At 43.9% G+C, this 21,729-nt stretch overlaps 1 protein-coding gene across 1 annotated transcript in view; it reads left to right on the forward strand.

The window, feature by feature from the left end:
• CCT6A (chaperonin containing TCP1 subunit 6A) overlaps nucleotides 1–21,729 on the forward strand; it is a 1,157,445-nt gene that overhangs the window by 684,136 nt on the left and 451,580 nt on the right. The window contains exon 7 of the mRNA XM_044054211.1: nucleotides 16,973–17,132. Within this exon, the coding sequence (XP_043910146.1) occupies nucleotides 16,973–17,132 (160 nt within the window). The remainder of the gene's footprint in view (nucleotides 1–16,972; nucleotides 17,133–21,729) is intronic.

Here is a 21,729-nt window from a genome sequence, read left to right on the forward strand (position 1 = left end):
CTCAAGTCATTGCGTTTTGCAGGCAAAGAAATATTCAAATATATCCATACCTGGACGATTGTCTAATTCAGGCAGAAAGCCAGGACATGCTACTAAATCATCTGGCATTTGCAAAGAAACTTCTAACCTCACTGGGGTACACCATAAATTAAAAGAAATCTCATCTAGTACCCTGCCAACAAATTGTATTCTTCGGAGCAAGCTTGAACACAACTTCCCAGATGGCTTAACACATGCCAGAGAAACAAGTTTGACAGCCTACTTCAAACTACTGGCCACAAAGACCCAGCTATCTGCAAGGAAAATCCTGCAAGCCTTGTGGTTCATGGCCTCGTGAATCTTACTAATTCCATATGCAAGACTGCATATGAGAAAACTGCAGTGGTATCTAAAAAGCCTGTGGTGTCAGCATTCACAGAATCTGGACTCCATGATTCTTATTCCTTGCATAAAGACAGAGTTCCTTTGGTGGGCAGAGGCCTGCTACCACAACAAATGACTGCCATTCATTCTACCCCCTGCCGCCCAAACCCTAACAGATGGATCAGACTATGCATGAGGGGCTCACTTGGCAGGACAAGTGCATTCAGGGCAAATGGAACCAGAGTCGATGTACCTGCATATCAGTCAAAAAGAAATGTTAGCTGTACAGAATTCACTGACAGCTTTCAAGGACCACATTCTTCTAGGACAGTTATTGGTAAAGACAGACAACACCACCGTTATGTGGTGCATAAACAAGCAGGGGGGAACCAACTCGTATCCTCTCTGCAGACCAGCCATGGCTCTGTGGAACACAGCCTTGAGCTACCTAGTGCACCTTCGAGCTCAATTCCTGCCAGGCAAGCTAAATTCACTGGCAGACTACTTAAGCAGAAATCTCATGGACCCACACCAGTGGAAACTGGAGCCAGAGATATTCAACATTTTGAGAAGCAAATGGGGAAACCCATAGAGAGACCTTTTTGCCTCTCCTCAGAACTACCAATTGGACAAATTCTGTACAAGGACTCACCACAGCCAAGCTTGAAAAGTGGATGCCCTGTCCGTCACCTGGGAAAGCCTCCCGGTTTATGCTTTTCGCCCTCTGCTTCTCATCCCGAAAGTTTTGCTAAAGATCAAACAAGACAATCCAAGGACAATACTGATTGCACCAGACTGGCCACGCTAACACTGGTGTACCCCCTCTTGAGCAGCATGTCACTGCTGGATCCCATGGCACTTTCCTCAGACCCCTTCCCTGCTGTCCCAGCAGAAGGGCCAGATTCTGCACCCCAGCTTCAAACCCTGAACCGTGCAGCCTGGCTAATCCCTTGAGCTTTCCAATAGCATCACCCAGTAAGCAGGTGTTAGATGTCATTCTGGAGGCCAGGAGGCCTAGTACTAGAAAATCTTATGCAGAAAAGTGGAAAAAGATACTGTTCCTGGCGCCAGACTCAAGGGATGGGGCACAACAGTGCCCAGTTTACCGCGTATTCTTCAATATTTAACAGATGCTCCACAAGGGCCTTTCCTTCTCATCAATTAAAATTCATGCCTCAGCATTTCAGCACAATGTAATATTGAGCCCACCCCTCTCCTCTCACCCCCTGCTGAAACAATTCCTCAGAGGGGCCAAAAATTTAAGACCACCAAGGAGAGCCCCTACTCCAGCCTGGGACCTTAACTTTGTATTGAAAAAGCTCACTATACCTCCTTTTGAGCCAGCTGCAACTGCAGAGTTGAAATTCCTTTCTTGGAAAACTGCTTTCTTCTAGCCATCACTTCAGCAAGAAGAGTACCTGAACTTCAGGCCCTCATGGCAGTGGAGCCCTTCATCATCTTCCATGCTGACAGGGTGTCTTTCAGGACCAATTATTCCTTTATGCCCAAGGTGGTATCCAATGTGGCCCTGAATCAGTCCATTCATTTCCCTACCTTTTTTCCCAATCCACAGAACAAAGGAGAACGAATACTGCACTCTTGAGACGTGCCCAGACAACCAAGATTTTATTTGGACAGGACTAAGGCTCTCAGAAAAACTGAACAGCTGCTAGTTGCCTTTGCTGCTGGGGCAGAGGGGAAGGCCATTTCAAAGCAAACCATTTCTAAGTAAACCATTTCTAAGTAGATAGGCAATTGCATTATTTTCTGCTATTAGCAAGATGGAAAACCTTCCCCTCGGGGATAAGATCACATTCCACCAGGGCTGCATCTACCTCTACAGCCTTTCTCAGAGGTGTCCCTACCAGGGACATCCTAGAAGCTGCTAACTGGAGCCGTGTGCATAACTTCACCAAGCATTACCACTTGCCTTTGTTTTCTAAATCCATAGCTGGTTTTGCCACTGCAGTCTTTCAGGGCTTAATAGCTGGCCCTGATGCTCTCTAACTTCCTCCTCCCTGCCTTAGCTTTGGGAATCTACCCAAATGTAATGACTGCAGCAGTGAATAAACTCTAACATCTACATTTATGGTTAAGTGTACACAACTGTACTTTATGGTGAGTACATAACGTCTTTTTTCTGTATGCCTTCCCTCCCCTTCTGCTGATTCTTAGGGTCCTGCTCAAGATGGAAGTAAATCTTGGTGAGTCCCATTTGGCCCAGACAGCATTGGTTTCCCCTTCTGCACTTAGCCAGAGGCAGTCACCACAAGTTACCTCTACTCACAAGACAGGGGGCTTCCTATCCATCTTCACTTGTCAACTGTTCAGCTGACATTGTTGGTGATAGGGTTTTGATCTTTTTTCGGGAAGCACCTTTTTCTGAGGAACTGCTTAGGGCTCTGCAGGGGGCCAGGAAACCTACCACCAGGAAATCGTGTGTCCAAAATGGAAGTCATTTTCTGTTAAGTGCCTTGCTCAAAACCAGGATCCATTTTCTGTGGAGATCCCTCTGGTTCTCTCATTTATGTGAAGAAATAAGCATATTTTTATGTTAAAGCTTACCTCTCTGCTATTTCTGCTCGTCTGCCATTAACTTTTCCTCTGGCGTCTAGGTTTGAAGTCGAGCAGTTTTAGGTGCTCTTCATATCAGACCATCCAGGAAGCCTATTCCTTCTCCCTATGACCTTAATTTTATACTTCAAAAAGTTGACTCTGGCTCTTTTAGAGCCTACAGCTTCCTTATAACATTGTACATGAAGACTGTTCTTTGGCCCTTACTTCAGGAGAGTGTCTTAACTCCAGGCCCTTATGGCTGTTCTTCCTTATTTGGTTTTCATAGGGACTGGGTTCATACTATAATCTTATCCTAGTGGTTAACTGTCTTTCTTAATCAGTCTGTTAATTTGCCTTCCTTTTTCCGTTCTCCACAGTCTGCTAGTGAGAGGGTTCTTTGCTCATTGGATTTGCATAGACAGCTCAGATATTTAGATAAGACTAAGATCATTTGCAAGTCTGAGCAACTTTTTTTCCTTTCATCCCAGATCTCTAGGTTTGACTTTTTCTAAGCAAACCATATCCTCTTGGATCTCCAAAGCCATTTCATTTTGTTACTCCTTTCGTGGAAAATGCCTTTCTGCCTCTGTAAAGACTCATTCTGCCAGAGCCATGGCTTCGTCTGGTGTTTATTTTTTTTTTTCAAAGGGTTGGATACCAATTCCATCCTTGAGGCTGCTACTTGATCTCGGTCCGTACCTTCACTAAGCTGTCAATGGTTTGGTACATCAGCAGGCGGGGAGTATGTCAAAAAGCCATGAGATTGTGGGAGTGGGCACTGTCTTCCAACGGCTTTCTAGTTAGCAATGCACATTTCGGGGAAGCCAAACATTCTATGGGACAAGCTCAACAGAGCCATTCTAATGCCTCACGAGTGGTCTCTCAACCCTTCAGTGGCAAACATGCTGTTTCAGAAATGGGGTCAACCTTGCTGCAATCTCTTCGCCTCTTCTTCCAGTACCAAGTGCAGTGAGGGTTTTGCCCTGAACCCTTCTCCAGGGGAGTCCCCCAGAAATGCTGTTATCCATGCTTGGCTCCCTGGTCTCCCTCATGCCTGTTCTCTTCCTTCCCTGACACCCAGATTCCTCCAGAAAGCTCAAGAGGTTGAAGTGCAGAGTCGTCCTCATTGCCCCGATCTGGCCTAGACAAGTTTGGTTCCCTTTCCTCTGGTCTCAGCTTGTGTGTCTTCATTGGACTGTTGATCCCATCCCAGATCTTCTGTCCCACTCTTCGGACAGTCAGTATCCAAATGTTCTCAGCCTGAAGGTAACTGCTTGGCTACTCCACTTCCATTGATGACTAGAACTCCTGGCCTATCCTCTCCTGTTCAGAAGTTTTTGATTGCAGCTCATAAGGCCTCTACCAGGAAAATTTACTCCAGTAAATGGAAGAGATTTTCTATTTGGGCACGATGGCATCAGTTAGACCCTTTCACGGCTCCTGTTCCAGCTATTCTGGATTTCGTGGCTCACATATTTAACAGTGGAGGTAGTTTTTCTACCGTCCGGGTACAATTAGCAGCCATCTCGAATTTCCATATTGGTGAGGACTGTACATCTTTGGCGTCCATGAAAATATGTAAGTATTTCTTGAGAGGCACTTTTCTACTCCCGCCTCTGGTCAAAGATCCTGTGCCCCCCTGGGACCTCAATTTGGTGTTATATGCCTTGGTTTCTGTCAGCTGTGAACCAGCTGCCAAAGTTGATTTATAATTTTTGGCTTTGATGACCGCCCTCTTAGTGGCGATTTTCATTGTCAGGAGGGTTTTGGAACTTTTAGCCTTATTCATCGTTTAACTTATCTTCCACAAGGACAAGCGTGACTCTTCTCACTGATCCTTCCTTTATGCCCAAGGTTGCTTCAGAGGCCAATATCAACAAAGTTATTAATCTCCCAGTCGTATTCCCTAATTTCCAAAACAAAGGAGAATACAGGCTTCATCTACTTGATGTCCACAGACAGCTATGGTTTTACTTGGATAGGAAAAAAAACATCAGAAAATCGGGCAACTTTGCTTAGATTAGGAAGACCAGTCACTGAAGTGACTTTAGCTAATTGGATCTCAAAGTGTATTGCATTGGCGTATTCTAATAAAGGAATTCCTGTACCAAATCAGATCAAGGCCCATTCCACTAGATCTGTTTCCACTGCTGCAGCCTTTTTGTTCAGAGTTCTAATTGATGACACTTGTTCAGCAGCTTCTTGGTCGTCCTCTCACACCTTCATATCCAATTACTAATTGGATGTCTGCTGCAGGAGCAGGGCCTCCTTTGGCTCTACCATGCTTCAGAATATCCTTCCATGAGGGCCATCCAGGGATTACGTAGCTGGGGATTCTGTCCCACAGGTTGAAGACCAAATGAAGACAACTTCAGGTAAATTTGTGTTCTTATAATGTTCCATCTGAGTTGTTGCTTCATTTGTCTTCAGCCTTTCCCTCCTCCCCCTTCCTCAGGTCCTGGGAGGACTTGGCAAAGGTACACTCCGATGTCCTTCTATTCATATGCTGCTGTATCCATAGTGCTCTTTCTCCAAAGCCCATATCCACTGACCAGGCACCTGACTGGCATGCCTTTACTCAAGGCCTTCTAAACGCATTCCTTGCCTCACACCAGGCCTCTGCTCCAGTCCAGGCTTCTTCTGCATCTGCCCCTAAGGGTAAACTGGTTACTGACGTTTCCTCTGAAGAAGAGGATTCATCAAGGGATGAATCCCTTGCTTACACTTGACAAATTGCTTCCCCAGATAGGAGTCCAATGGCACTGATTCCCCAGGAAAAGACATTACCTTTGGGGAAAACCCACGATGTGAGGTTCACTTGGGGGTGTATGAGCATTCCCGTCTATCTGAGCAGGTTCATCCTGTGGGGTAACTTGTGATTGCCCTTGGCTAGATTATGCAGTAGGGGGAAACCGATGCTGCCCTTGGCCAGTAGGGGGTCGCCAACAAGATTTGTGGTTCTTTATGAATTTTCAGCAGAACTTTTTGTATGAGTGGGATGGGGGGAATGCATAAGAGTACATCCCTTTTCAGGGGAATGAATTGTATTGGATATTGACAAACCCCATAATATAAAATCCTCTTGCTTACCAGATATTATGTGACCACCTCCCACCCTATGTAATCAGACAGCAGCAGCATGGTTCACCCAAACACTCCTTTATTACAGCCCTGTACAATTGGAATGTATTAAGAATAATGCTCCTAGGTGAAACAGTTACTCACTCCAGTTACTTATTTCTAAAAAGGCTAAATGATTTAGCACCATTAAGCACAAGGATAAAAACTAACACAGTACCATGGTTGACAGAGACCCATACAGCTCATGCTGCAGAGGTAAAGCATGGAAAGAGTGGTATATGAATAAAATGCAACGTGCCTACCAAAATTTTAGATCTCACAGAAACTGTACCAAGATCCTTGTTAAATCTGACAAGAAATGATACTACAGTAGTCCCTAAGAAATGCACCAAAACAACCCCAAGCTTTTTTGTCCTCTGTAAATTATTGCACCCTGCCCATACCACTACACTGTTCTTCAGAGTCAATTGCCACTCATTTCAACCATCATTTTATCAAGTCAGTTTTATCCCTGATCAATGACCACCTCACTTCACCCCTCTAACTTCCATAAATTCTCGAAAGCAACATAATGTTTGTTTTCAGCCCGTTCCAACATCAACCATAAAAAAAAAAAATTACTGGCCAAATTTAAAAGTGACAACCTTGGCTGCTGATCAAACCATCCCACTGAGCTCCCTGAAAGTAGGTGCAGAAGCACTAGACTTCCCTGTCTCCATTCTGATCAGCATGTCAGTAACTGAAAACTATATCCTATCAATCTGGAAAAAATCTTTTATACCCCTTCACAAAGTACTTGAAGAGTTAAACTATAGACCGGTTTCTGTCCAGTCACTCATCTTTAAAATCTTCAAATTGTGTTCACTGTAAACTTACAAAACATCACCAGATACAATCTCTTGTCCAGCACGGTTTCTGGACCAACAACAACACTACTGCTGCCCTCTACTTCAGCATCTTGGTAAACCAATACAGAAAGGAAGGCAACCTTGTATCTTTTCTTTGACCTTTCCAAATCATTTGATACAGTAACCCACCAAAGCTCCTTTTTGGACTTGCAGCTGTAGGTCTCCGCTCTCCCTCTCCTGGTTTATTTATGCAGTCTTCAGCAGGCAACTAAATAGCAGCAAAACCTTTCAGCATTTCAACTAGTCTGTTGGTGTTCTTCAGTGGTCAATATTATGCCCACTTCTATTAAATATTTGTATAAATAAACATTATACTGCTACACTTGCCAGTCTCGTACAATACACTGATTCAGCTGTGGTCTGCCCTATCCATAATTACAAGAAATCACTCAGTCTTTCACTGACATTGAAATAGGGATAAATAAATCTGTTAACTTACTGCTTAATGCCAAAAAAGCAAGTTTATGCTGCTTACTCCAAAATAGCACCTTAACCAGAAACACCCATTTCATAATACCTCAAGTAGTAACACACACAGCAACCGTAAGCTAAACTACTGAGCCATAATAGTTGGCAAATCACAAATTTGTTCACCACACACTTCATTCCCCCAAAACTCACCAAAATTCTGCTCAGTCTATGGGGCCAAACACTACTTGACATATCAAACAACGATTACCTTAGCAGCAAGAAACCACCTTTCTTTATTAACGCTTCCCCACTATCCTTATGTACATCAACACTGATTTAAATTGGCCTCTTGCTACTACACAATGACTATATTTGCAACCAACCGTATAAATACACTACTGCCATGCATTAAAACAATTCATCTGGGTTGAAATCCCAAACTAGTTGACATACTCTCAACTAATCATTGCCCACAACATTGCCCACAACCTATTGTACTCTGCAGACAAATGCCCAGCATTACAAAATGTTCCACTATAGTATTCACCCCGTAGAGATCTCACTGTGGCAGTAAACTCTTGACTGTGCATCAATAAGACATTCAACCTTGCTGGAAACTCTACTCCTATTGTGTCAAAAGTCTGGATTAAAATCCCCACACAGTCAAAACAGAAAATTTAAAATAGTTTCCAAACTTCGATTTGAGCAGCACCTGTGCCAAATACGGCTCTCTTCTTCCTGGCTCACATAGTTTTACTCAGATTATTTTTCGCCAACTGTTACAACCACTTTGCATCCCAGTCTTTTGTACCTTATCAGTCCTCTTGTTCTAATTTCCTAAACTCTTACTCGCAGAGATCACAGAAAACGCAAAGAAAAAGAAAGACGGCAGAGACCCAAAACCAACGAAGCTTCTCCTAAGCCAGTCGCCGGTTCGCTGGTTCTCGGTGAGGTGCTTTCGCAGCCCCTGATGACCGCTACTTTAGAGTCACAGGCTGCTACCGACTCCCACGTGGAGTCGGCCATGCTGCTGGGAAACTCAAGGTATTGGAGCCTCGGATGCTAATCCTTCAGATGGGTCCAGAGCCGCTGTGCAGGCACCAGCTTCTGAGGGTGTATTCGGACCCAAACATTTATACATTAAACCAACTTCAAAGGCAAAGACTAAAGCACCTTCAAAGAAGCAACCTCAAGAGCCACATGGGACAGGCCTCCATGCCCAAAAAAAACGATGCTCAAAATTGCCGAAGACTTGATTACCTTGATCAGGGGTTCCCATCCCCCTCCTGATAAGAGAACTATGCAAGAGACCGACTATGACTCTTCAGATCAGATTTCCATTTCTTCTGATTCCTCTACTGATCAGGAATATTCTTTCCCCTCTGAGGATTTTGATGAAGAATCCATACCTTCAGCTTCTCCTCCTCCTGAGGACTATTCTTTTGGGGAAACCTTGCATACCATGAGGGAGCATTTCCACTGGGAGAGCCAAGATTATTCAGGATCTAAAAAGAGGCTCAGGGATTTCCTGTTACTACCTCAGCACAAGCCACTAGCCATCTCTCCTGTGTTAGACATTGTAGATGTGTTTTCGGAGTCTAGCCTTACACCTGACTCCTTACCTCCAGCTCCTGTTAAGCCTGACAGATATTACAGGGTTCCTGACGCACATAAATTCCTTTTTAAAAACCCGCTGCAGACCCAGAAACTATTTCTCAGGGTCCCAAGGGAGTTAAGGCTTCCGCTGCAAAAAACCCTATCCCTTCTGACAGGGATTCTAGGGCACTGGATAGATGGGGAAAAAGGTTTACACATCCGCTACCTTGGCTATAAGGGCCTTAAACTGTCAGTTTCATATGCTCAAATATCAGCGACATGTCTTGGCATTGCTTAAACAGAAAATGTTGTTAAACTCAATGTGCAGAAAGCAAGGAAATGCAGAATATATTGCATGCAGCTGAACAAGTTGGAAAGCATATTTTGCAATGTGGTTTTGATTCTTTAGAGACCTCCTGCAGGGCCGCAGTTACAGATTCTGTAATTAGAAGGCATGCTTGGTTAAGGGAACAAAATCTGCCTGATCATGTTAAAGTTAAATTATTAGATGCACCTTTACAGCATGATTCTTTGTTTGGTGTTAAAGCAGAAGAGGTGTTAAAGAAAATGAAGGACAAGGCTAAATCTATGCAAATGGTCAAAGATTTTTTACAAGTACAGCCACCTAGGTTTAGTAGACACTGGCCAACAAAGAATTGGTCCTTTCCTGTGTCAAACAGACCTCAAAGGGGCAGACCCAGATGCCCTAGAGGCAGATCCCAGGTGCAAGGTTCATACAGGTCAAAGCAGTGGGGTGCTTCTACCTCCAAAAGTGGAGAAGACAAATCACAACCTTACAGGAAACAGTCCCAATGACTTCCCCCTGCCTGCACCAAGTACTTATTTCCTGGCACTTTTTTTTCAAAATTAGCACATTATAACCCAGGACAAGTGGGTTCTAAATATCATGTCACAAGGCTACAATTTCCATTTCCATACCCTGCCAAAGGCAAACGGCTGGCCAGATCTGCCAAAAAATCAATGGGCAGAAGCACAAAAACAAGTCTTATCCCTCATGGACATGAGGGCCATTGAACAAGTGCCACAGCAAGAGCAGGGTCAAGGATTTTACTCAAGACTGTTCTTGGTACCCAGAAAGGACAAGGCCTGGAGGCCAATACTGGACCTATCGATTCTGAATACATTCCTGGATATACCAAAATTCAAGATGTTGACTTTGCAGCAGCTACTGCCCAGGCTGGGCAAGAACGCTTGGCTTGTAACTTTAGACCTAAAAGAGGCATACTTGCATGTCCCAATCAGACAAATATGCAGAAGATACCTCAGATTCAAGGCTGGCTCAATGCATTACCAATTCTCTGCACTGCCCTTTGGCTTATTTATTGTGCCCATGGTCTTTACAAAGTGCCTGGCACCAGTAACTGCATTCTGCAGACAGAGGAATACAAATATATCCTTACTTGGACAACTGTATAATTCAAGCGGAGAACAAGGACTTCCTTCTACAGCATCTGGCGTTTGTGAAAAAACTTCTAACATGCCTAGGGTACACAGTCAAAAAAAGAAATCAAAACTAGTACCCTCTCAAGAGATAATATTCCTGGGTGCAAGCTTAAATACAACTGCCCAGATGGCTTATCTCACACCAGACAAAGACAACTGACTACCTACTTCAAAATGTTATCAACAAAGGCCCAGTTATCTGCAAGAAAAATTCTGCAGGCTTTGGGATGTTCAGCGTGTTACCGTGCTGCAGTCATCACACTTGGGTTATCCTGCCATCAGGCGGTCCCGCAGTTGGCCCGAATTCCAAAGTCTTGGTCTGGCGTCGGTTGCTGTCGCTTCTTCCCTGATGTCAGTGTGCCAGGGGTATATAAGAGGCATCCGACGCCATTTTCTTCAGTCTTTCTTGCCACGCAGTGCCCGAAGCAGAAGCAGTTCGCAAGTGCTGGTCGGCCGACACCTGAGATTTTCGATTTGAATTTTAGTCCGAAGTCTTCAATAAAGCTAAGTACCCCGTTGGGGAACATTTTCCTGCCTCAATCCAATGTCAGAAAAAGTTAACAATTGCATTTCTTGTGGGAAGCAAATACCTCATAAGGACTTCCATTCCTATTGTATTCCTTGCCTAGGCCCAGACCACGACGTCACAGGTTGTCGGTTTTGCACTAGGTTTAATAAACGAACTATCAAACTCCGTTTTGACTTCGCAAGGCATTACTTTGGTAGGAAATTTAATTATATCATGCCGTCGGAGCAGCCGACGACCGCCATTCATAAAAAACACAAGGATAAGGACAGGCAGCCTAGGAATAAGCCAGACCCCGAGGCCTCAGCTGGGCCTGTCGCCGGTTCTCAGGTTTTCAGTGAGGCATACTGCAGACAGAGGAATTCAAATATACCCATACCTGGACGACTGCCTTATTCAACCAGAAAGCAAGGACATTCTTTTAAAGCATCTCGCATTTGTCAAACACCTAAGTTGCCTAGGGTACACGGTAAACGAAAACATATCAAAACTAGTGCCCTCTCAAAAAATAATATTACTGGGTGCCAGCTTGAATACAACGGCCCAGATGGCTTATCTCACGCCAGACAAGCAACGACAGCTGTTCCAATATTTCAAAATAATGGCATCAAAGACCCGACTCCCTGCAAGAAAAATACTGCAGGCCTTGGGATTCATGGCAATCTTGCATACTACTAATACCATTTGCAAAACTGCATATGAGGAAATTACAATGGTACCTGAAAAGTGTATGGACTCAGCACAGCTTGGAAACAATGATGCCACTCATTCCCTGCCTTCAACAGGAGTTTCTATGGTGGGCACAGGCATGTCACCTCAACAAGGGTCAGCCTTTCACCTTACCCACAGCCAGGCAAACTATGACAACAGATGCATCGGACTATGCCTGGGGAGCACACATGGCAGGGCAGTGCATTCAGGGCAAATGGTCTACAGATCAGAGGCACCTGCATATCAATCAAAAAGAAATGCTAGCAGTACAGAATACCCTAACAGCTTTCAAGGACCTTCTACACCCAGGACAACTACTAATAAAGACGGACAATACCACAGTCATGTGGTACATAAGCAAGGGGGCACACATTCCTACCCTCTATGCAGGCAAGCAATGACCTTGTGGAACACTGCACTGTCTTACCATGTTCAATTACAAGCTCAGTTCCTGCCAGGAAAGAAAAACACATTGGCAGACTACCTAAGCAGAAACATCATGGATCCACACAAATGGAAACTAGATCCACAAGTATTTGCAATTATAGCTCAAAAATGGTGACGCCCAGACATAGATCTGTTTGCAAGCCCCCACAGCCACCAACTTCAAAAATTTTGCACAAGGACTTTCCATCCACTAGCTTGGAAAGTGGACGCCCTCTCATTCAGTTGGAAAACATTAACAGTGTATGCCTTCCTTCCACTGGCTCTTCTAGCAAAGGTACTGCTGAAAGTCAGATTAGAGAGGCCACAAATGATGCTCGTTGCACCAGACTGGGCACGCCAGTATTGGTATCCAATTTTAAGAAATATGGCCCACGGACCACCATGGATTTTGCCATAAATTCCTCACCCAGCGAGACAATCAGATTCTACACAGCCAGATCAAGACTTTAACCCTGGCTACATGGCAAATTACCTAAATAACCAGCCAACACCTTTATCCAAAGCTGTTATGAATGTCATTCTGGAGGCCAGGAGGCCCAGCACCAGGAAAACCTATTCAGACAAATGGAAAAGATTTTGTGCCTGGAACCAGGCTAAAGGCTTAAATCCCCTTGATCCAAACCTTACTCAGATTCTACAATATTTAACTGAGATGTTACACAAAGGACTTTCCTTTTAATCAATTAAGATCCACGCCTCAGCAATTTCAGCTCAGTACAGCACGGATCCTCCTTTATTTTCGCATCCACTCCTAAGACAGTACCTCAGAGGGGCTAAGAACTTAAGACCGCCAAGGAGATCTCCAACACCTACTTGGGATCTCAACTTTGTTCTGGAAAAGCTTACACTGTCACCATTTGAACCAGCTTTTTCAGCTGATTTTAAATTTCTTTCATGGAAAACTGCCCTATTACTAGCAATAACCTCAGCTAGAAGAGTCTCAGAGCTACAGGCACTAATGGCAGTGGAACCTTTCCTCATTTTCCATCAAGACAGAGTCTCTCTACGAACTAATCCTCCCTTTATGCCAAAGGTGGTATCCAGTGTGGCCCTAAACCAAACCATTCACTTGCCCACCTGCTTCCCAAATCTCCAGAACAAAGGAGAAAGACTTCTGCACTCTTTGGACATTCACAGGCAATTACGTTACTACTTGGATAAAACTAAGGCTTTCAGAAAAACTGACCAGCTCTTTGTAGCCTATGCTACAGGATCACAAGGAAAAGCTATCTCAAAACAGACCATTTCTAAATGGATAGGACATTGCATAAGTTTCTGCTACACACATCATGGGAAACTAGTACCTGCTATCATTAGGTCCCACTCCACCAGGGCTACAGCTACATCAGCAGCTTTTCTCAGGGGAGTGCCAATCAAGGATATTCTGGAAGCTGCTACTTGGAGTTCAGTGCACACCTTCACCAAACACTATCACTTACCTCTGTACTCTAAGACTAGAGCTGGTTTTGCCACTGCAGTTTTGCAGGGCCTACTAGCTTCTTCTAACCCTGTTTGACTCCACCTCCCATTCATAGCTTTGGGATTCAACCCAAGTGTGATGACTGCAGCAGGGTAACACAATGAACATAGTACAGTTTTGTACCTACCATAAATGTAGATGTTCAAGTGTTCACCCTGCTGCAGTCCAGGTTACCCTCCCTCCATCCCTTCTGAACTAGCTGAGCTTATCTCTACCACTTTATCCTATACTACCTCTGTGGTGTATTTACTTGTGCCTAAGGGTTTCTTTTTATTTTTTATATAACCATATGTTATATATATATATATATATATATATATATATCTATATATATATATACATATATATGTACATATAATATTTTGCCTACCTATTGGGGGCACTTGACATCTGGGGCAAGAAAAACTGAAGAAAATGGTGTTGGATGCCTCTTGTATACCCCTGGTGCACTGACGTCAGGGAAGAAGCGACAGCAACCGATGTCGGACCAAGACTTAGAATTCGGGCCGACTGCGGGACCGCCTGACGGCAGGATAACCCAAGTGTGATGACTGCAGCAGGGTGAACACTTTAACATCTATATTTATGGTAGGTACAAAACTGTACTTTCATGGCATCCTGCATCATACTAATTCCATATGCAAGACTGCATATGAGGAAACTTCAATGGTACCCAAAAAGTGTTTGGACTCAACATTGCCACAGTCTGGAAACTATAATTACTCTCATTCCCTGCCTGCAACAGGAGTTTCAATGGTGGGCAAAGGCTTGTCACCAAAACAAGGGACAGCTGTTCATTACCCCCAGCCAAGCAACCACTAACAACGGATGCGTCAGGTTATGCCTGGGGGGCCCACATGGCAGGAAGATGCATTCAGGGATCATGGACCTCAAACCAAATGCATCTACATATCAATCAAAAAGAGATGCTAGCTTTTCAGAATGCCCTGACAGCCTTCAAGGACCTACTTCAACCAGGACAACTACTGATAAAAACGGACTACACTACGGTCATGTGGTATATAAACAAGCAGGGGGCACACATTCTTACCCCCTTTGCAGACTAGCCATGACTTTGTGGGACACAGCATTGACTTACCAAGTACATCTGCAGGCACAATTCCTGCCAGGAAGGAAAAATACTGTGGCAGACGAACTAAGCAGAAACCTCATGGATCCCCACGATTGGCAGCTGGATCCACAAGTCTTCAGCATGATAACAAGGAAATGGGGATGCCCGGACATAGATCTATTTGCCTCCCCTCACAACTACCAGCTAAACAGATTCTGCACAAGGATTTATCACAAACAAGCATGGAAAGTGGACGGCCCTATCCTTCAGCTGGAAAAACCTGTCCGTATATGCCTTTCCCCTTCTGCCTCTCCTCCCCAAGGTACTCCTAAAGGTCAGACAGGAGAAGCCAAAGATGATACTGATTGCACCAGACTGGCCCCGCCAGCACTGGTACCCAATATTAAGGAACTTGTCTCAATGCCCAGCTTGGACCCTGCCTCAAGTACCGCATCTACTGTCCCAGAAAAACAATCAGATCCTGCACAGCCAGCTCAGGACTTTAAATCTGGCAGCATGGCGGATAATGTAGTCATACAAAACGCACCTCTCAGCAAAGCGGTGATGGATGTAATTTTGGAAGCCAGAAGGCCTAGCACTAGAAAATCTTATGCTGGAAAATGGAAGAGATTCTGTGCTTGGAACCAGGCACAAGGAACAGATACAGCTGTGCCAAATACTCCTCAGATTTTCCAATACTTAACTGAGATGCTGGACAAAGGCCTATCTTTCTCATCTATTAAAATTCATGCCTCTGCCATTTTGACTCATTATAATGCCGAGCCCCACCAATCTTTTCTCATCCCTTATTAAAACAGTACCTCAGAGGAGCCAAACATATAAGGCCTGCAAGGAGATCACCAATGCCTGCATGGGACCTCAACTATGTCTTGGAAAAACTCACCCTGCCTCCTTTTGAGCCAGCTGCTACTGCTGATATAAGGTTTTTATCTTGGAAAACAGCTCTGCTCCTAGCAATAACTTGCTGCAAGACTAGTTTCAGAGCTACAAGCACTCATGGCTGTGGAACCTGTTATTTTTTTATCCGGACAGGGTCTCCCTGAGGACAAACCCAACATTTATGCCTAAAGTGGTGTCCAATGTGCCTCTTAACCAAACCATTCATCTGCCAACCTTTTGGAAAGAATTCTGCATTCTTTGGACGTACACAGCTTAGATTCTACTTGGACAGAACCAAAGTTCTCAGAAAATCAGAGCAATTACTAGTGGCATATGCTGCAGGATCACAAGGAAAGGCCATCTCAAAGCAGACTATTTCAAAGTTGATAGGCCACTGCATTCGTTTCTGCTACTTATACCATGGCAAGCCACTGCCTAAGGGCATTAGACCACATTCCACCAGAGCTGCAGCCACTTCAGCAGCCTTTCTCAGGGGAGTACCAACCAAGGACATTTTAGAGGCAGCTACTTGGATTTCAGTGCACACCTTTATAAAGCACTATCTGCCACTCTACTCTAAATCCAGGGCAGGCTTTGCCACTGCAGTTCTGCAGGGTCTCCTAGCCACTCCTAATGCTAGATAGCTCCAGCCTCCCAACTGTAGCTTTGAGAATCTACCCAAATGTAATGACTACAACAGTGAAACACGAAGAACATAGTACAGTTGTGTACACTTACCATAAATGTAGATGTTAGTGTTGCAGTCCAGGTTACCCACCCGCCATCCCCCCTTTTTTCTTCTGATGGAAGCTATCTTTCCTTCTCTGATTTATACAACCTATGTGGTGTATTTGTTTGTGGATGAAGGTAAAGTTAATATTGCAGCATATAATTTTATATATAGATATAAATTTTGACTACCCTTTTTGGGGCACCTGACATCTGGGGAAGAAAAACTAAAGAAAATGGCGTCGGCTGCTTCTTTTATACCCCTTCCGATCTGACGTCAGGGAAAGGGCGACGCCAGCCGACGCAGGACCCAAGAGTTTGGAATTCAGGCCGACTGAGGGCAACCTGCCAGCAGGAATTACACAAATGTAATGACTGCAACAGTGAATACACCCTAACATCTACATTTATGGTAAGTGTACACAACTGTACTTTTTACCTGGTCGGACTTTTCCTAGTCAGCAAAGACAAGTAGATAGTAATGCTTCTTATTCCTGTTATTTGTTTTACCATGTTAATTTTGTGATTATTTTTTATAATGGACTTCCTGCTCTCAAAAAGAAGTTAGAACAGTCTGAAGGTTGAATGTTTTACTTAAAAAAAAAAATTTGCAGAAGGTTTTACTGAATTCATGGTTGATCTTTGCCTGCCCAAGTAGTTTTGTTGTGTGGCTCTTAAGCAAGGGTTGCCCTGACATGGGTGAAACTTTCCTTTTTTCCATTTTACAGCGAAGTGAGCTCTGGGTTTTTCTACAAGAGTGCGGATGAAAGAGAGAAACTGGTTAAAGCGGAGAGAAAATTCATAGAAGCCAGAGTAAAGAAAATTGTTGAGTTAAAGAAGACAGTATGTGGTGATACTTCTAAGGGGTTTGTTGTGATAAATCAAAAGGTAAGTTGTAATTCTTGAATTTACTTAAAATCCATTTAACTGCATTGTCTGTTGCAGATGTTGTACTGTGGTTCTGTTTGATTTTGTAAAATGTAATGGTTGTGTATTGCCTTGTCCCTCACTGCATAGCAGCTTTAATTTTTATCCAGTTCCTAGTGTCCATGCACCTCAGTAGCTTGCATGGCTACATATTGGCTCACAATCCCCCTATCTGCAACAGAAAATTAAAGCTGTGCACAGTTGCTGTCTTTTCATATATTTGGTTCCACTTGAATAAATTTGCAGACATATACAGATAGTGTACGGCGTGGGGATTGTCCTAAGGTCCCTTGAGCACTACTAACTTCTGAAATTATTGCTCTGCTTTTTCGGAATAAAGTTGTATGCACTGGAGAGTAAGCAATAATTTTGATGTGTATTAGCAAGGAATATTGCATACAATGAAAGTTTGTTTCACCGGAAATACGTGGTTTTGAACTGGTTTGTAAATAAACATGTGCATCTAGAGAATCTTTACTTTTGACCTCTACTGTTGCAGAAAACCTGTTTAGAATTTTGTGGACTGCAAGAAGATTACTTCTAGTTTGGAAGATCTGACTCTAAAGTTTAAAACTGACTAGAAGGAGGTGGTGTAGGTTAAGATGGCTAGGCAGTAATATGGAAGTAATGAATATGAATTTACAAGAGTTTCAAGGAAGCAGTGGAGGACAGGCAGGCTTGATAAAGTTCTCAAAATCATTGATAGTCTGATGTGACTAAATATCAGTGGATACTGGTGGGGGGGGGGGGCTGAGCATAAATTAGAAGCAGAGTATGGTTGGAAAAGCAGTTGAATACAAGCCTGTGTTTGTCAAGTATTGCACTTTGGTAGCACGGGAATCTAATTGACCACAGATATTGCAGAATGAGAAAGCAAAAAAAACAGAAAACTGGGTTTTCGCAGATATCTTATTGATAGCATAGTTAATTTTTTAGTATATTATTTGGGCATGTGCAAAAATACTGGATCCCATTTACTACTACAGTGATTTTGATGGGGTCTGGGTTCTCTGACACAATTTGTTTTTGACATTTGTGGTTAAGGGAGAGCATTGCAACTTAGTTTTTTCAGACTGCCTTTACATCAACTGCAGTAACTGTATTTGGTGGTCATCTGTGCTAAGCTTTTTTTTTTTCCTCTCTCCATCCTATAGTTCAATTAAGTGTTAATACACAGTCTTGCAATTGCTTGTTTAGATGCAATGTTCTTCGTGTTTCACTGTTGCAGTCATTACATTTGGGTACTCTGCTGGCAGGTTGCCCTCAGTCGGCCTGAATTCCAAAGTCTCGGGTCCTGCGTCGGTTGCTGTCTCCTCTTCCATGACGTCAGGGGTATAAAACATGCAGCCAATGCCATTTTCTTTAGTCTTGCTGCGCGATGCCCGAAGCAGAAGCATTTCACAAGTGCCGGTCTGCCGGCTCCTGAAATATTCGAGTTTGAGTTTCAGAACCGAAGTCTTCACTAAAGCTAAGTACTCCGTTGGGGAAACTTTTTTCTTGCTCCATACCGATGTCAGAAAAAGTTAATTGTATTACTTGTGGGAAGCAAATACCTCATAAGAATTTCCATTTATACTGTATTCCTTGCCTAGGCCCTAATCACAACATGCCTGGCTGCCGGTTTTGTGCTATATTTAACCAACGCACTATTAAGTGTCGGTATATTTTTGCCTCCAAGTATTTTGGAAACGGATTTAACTACCTAGAAATGTCTTCGGATAGCAGTCCGACTACCGGAGTACATAAAAAACGCAAAGAAAAGGACAAAGGCAGTAGAGATCCAAAGCCGATGAAGGTTCTCCTAAGCCAGTCACCGGTTCGCTGGTACTCAGTGAGCCGCTTTCGCAGCCCCCGATACCCGCTACCTTCAAGTCACAGGCCTCTACCGACACTCATGCGGAGTCCGGCATGCCGCAAGATACTCAAGGTATTGGACTGACTGATGCATCTCCCTCGGATGGGTCCGGAGCCGCTGAGCAAGCACCAGCTTCTGATGGCATATTCAGACCTCAATATTTGTGTATCAAACCGACGACAGCTGCAAAACCAAAGACAAAAGCAACTTCTAAAAATTTGACGCATGAGCCACGTACACAGGCCTCTATGCCTGAAAAACAGATGATCAAAATGGCTGAAGACCTTATTACTTTGATCAGGGGTACCCATCCCCCTCCAGATAAGAGGCCTAGGCAAGACACTGATTATGAATCTTCAGATCAGGTTTGTATTTATTCTGTTTCCTCTTCTGATCAGGAATTATCTATACCTCCCTATGAGGATTCTGATGCAGAGGAGTCTATACCATCTGCTTCTTTTGAGGATTATTCGTTTGGGGAAACCTTGCATGCTTTGAGGGATCTTTTTCACTGGGGAGAGTCAAGACTTCTCAGAATCAAAAAAAAGAGGCTCAGGGATTTCCTTCTCCCTCAGCACAGGCCTTTAGGCATTCCCCCTGTTTTAGACATTGTGGATGATGTGTTTTCAGAGTCTAGTTTGACCCCTGACTCCTTACCTCCGGCTCCCAGTAAGCCTGACCGATATTACAGGGTCCCTGACTCACATAAATTTTTATTTAGAAACCTTGCTGCTGATCCTGAGACTATTTCACAGGGCCCAAAGGGAGTTGAGGCATCAACAGCAAAAAATCCTACCCCCCTCTGTCAGAGATTCAAGGGCACTGGACAGATGGGGGGAAAAGTTTATACATCAGCAACCTTGACAAATAGAGCCTTAAACTGTCAGTTTCATATGCTTAAGTATCAACAACATGTTATGGGATTGCTGAAAAAGAAAGTGATGAATGCACTGAATGTGCAGAAAATAAAGAATTGCAGGAATTATTGCATGCAGCTGAACAGGTTGGAAAGCATACTTTGCAGTCTGGTTTTGACTCCTTAGAGGCCTCCTGCAGGGCCACAGTTACTGGATCTGTGATTAGGAGGCATGCCTGGCTAAAGGAACGAAATTTGCTTGATCATGTTCTAGCTAAATTGCTAGATGCACCTTTACAGCATGATACTCTGTTTGGTATTAAGGCAGAAAAGCCTTTTAAGAAAATGGAAGACAAAGCTAAGTCTATGCAAACTGTTAAAGACTTCTTACAAGTGCAGTCTCCAAGATTCAGTAGACACTGGCCTACAAAGAATTGATCCTTTCCTGTGTCAGAGCTCGAAGGGGCAAATCCAGACGCCCTAAGGTTTCCATATACCAGGCGCAAGATTCATACAGGTCAAAGCAATGGGGCGCTTCTACCTCCAAATCTGGAGGAGATAAAGCGCAAACCTACAGAAAACAGTCCCAATGACTTCCCTCTGCCTGCACCAAGCAATTATCTTTTGGCAGCACCCTTAGGGGCAAAATTAGCACTTTTTGCTCAAAATTGGCAGTTAATAACCCAGGACAAGTGGGTACTAAACATAGTATCACAGGGATACAGATTCCATTTCCACACACTGCCAATGGCAAACGGTTGGCCAGATCTGCCCAAAAATCAATGGGCAGAGGCACAGAAACAGCTAACATCCCTCGTGGATACGGGGGCCATTCAGCCAGTACCAGAACAAGAAAAAGGATAAGGTTTTTACTCAAGACTGTTCTTGGTACCCAGAAAGGACAAGGCCTGGTGGCCAGTACTGGATTTATCAATTTTGAACACATACCTGGACATTCCAAAATTCAAAATGTTGACTTTGCAGCAGCTTTTGCCCATGCTGGGCAAGAGTGCTTGGCTGGTGACATTAGACCTAAAAGAGGCATACCTGCATGTCCCAATAAGACAACCGTGCAGAAGATACTTCAGATTCAAGGCTGGCTTAATGCATTACAAATTCTCTGCACTGCTCTTTGGCTTATCTGCTGTGCCCAGGGTCTTCACAAAGTGCCTGGCACCAGTAATTGCATTTTGCAGACAAAAAAGTATACAAATGTATTCTTACTTGGATGGCGCTCTCATTCAAGCAGAGAGCAAGGACACTCTTCTTCAACACCTGGCGTTTTGTGAAAAGGCTTCTAACATGCCTAGGGTACATAATAAACAAAAAAAAAAAAATCACAACTGGTACCCTCTCAAAAGATAACATTCCTGGGTGCAAGCTTGAATACAACTCCCAGATCGCTTACCTCACACCAGACGAGCAAAGGCAACTGACTACTTACAGGTTTTAGGATTCATGGCATCCTGCATCCTACTGATTCCTTATGCAAGACTGCATATGAGGAAAAAAAGTTTATGGAGTCAACATTCTCACAGTCTGGAAACAATGATTCCTCTCATACCCTGCCTACAACAGGAGTTTCCGTGGTGGGCAAAGGCATGTCACCAAAACATGACTGGCCTTCACTCTACCCCCTGCCAGCCAAACCTTAACAGACGCATCAGATTGTGCCTGGGGGCCCACATGGCAGGAAGATGCATTCAGGGCATATGGACCCCAAAACAAATGCATCTGCATATCAACCAGAAAGAGATGCTAGCTGTTCAGAATGCCCTAACAGCCTTCAAGGACTTGCTTCATCCAGGACAACTACTGATAAAGACGGACAACACCACGGTCATGTG

Source organism: Protopterus annectens, chromosome 13.part0, assembly GCF_019279795.1.
Source record: "Protopterus annectens isolate FY-2018-M chromosome 13.part0, PAN1.0, whole genome shotgun sequence".
Lineage (NCBI taxonomy): Eukaryota > Metazoa > Chordata > Ceratodontiformes > Protopteridae > Protopterus > Protopterus annectens.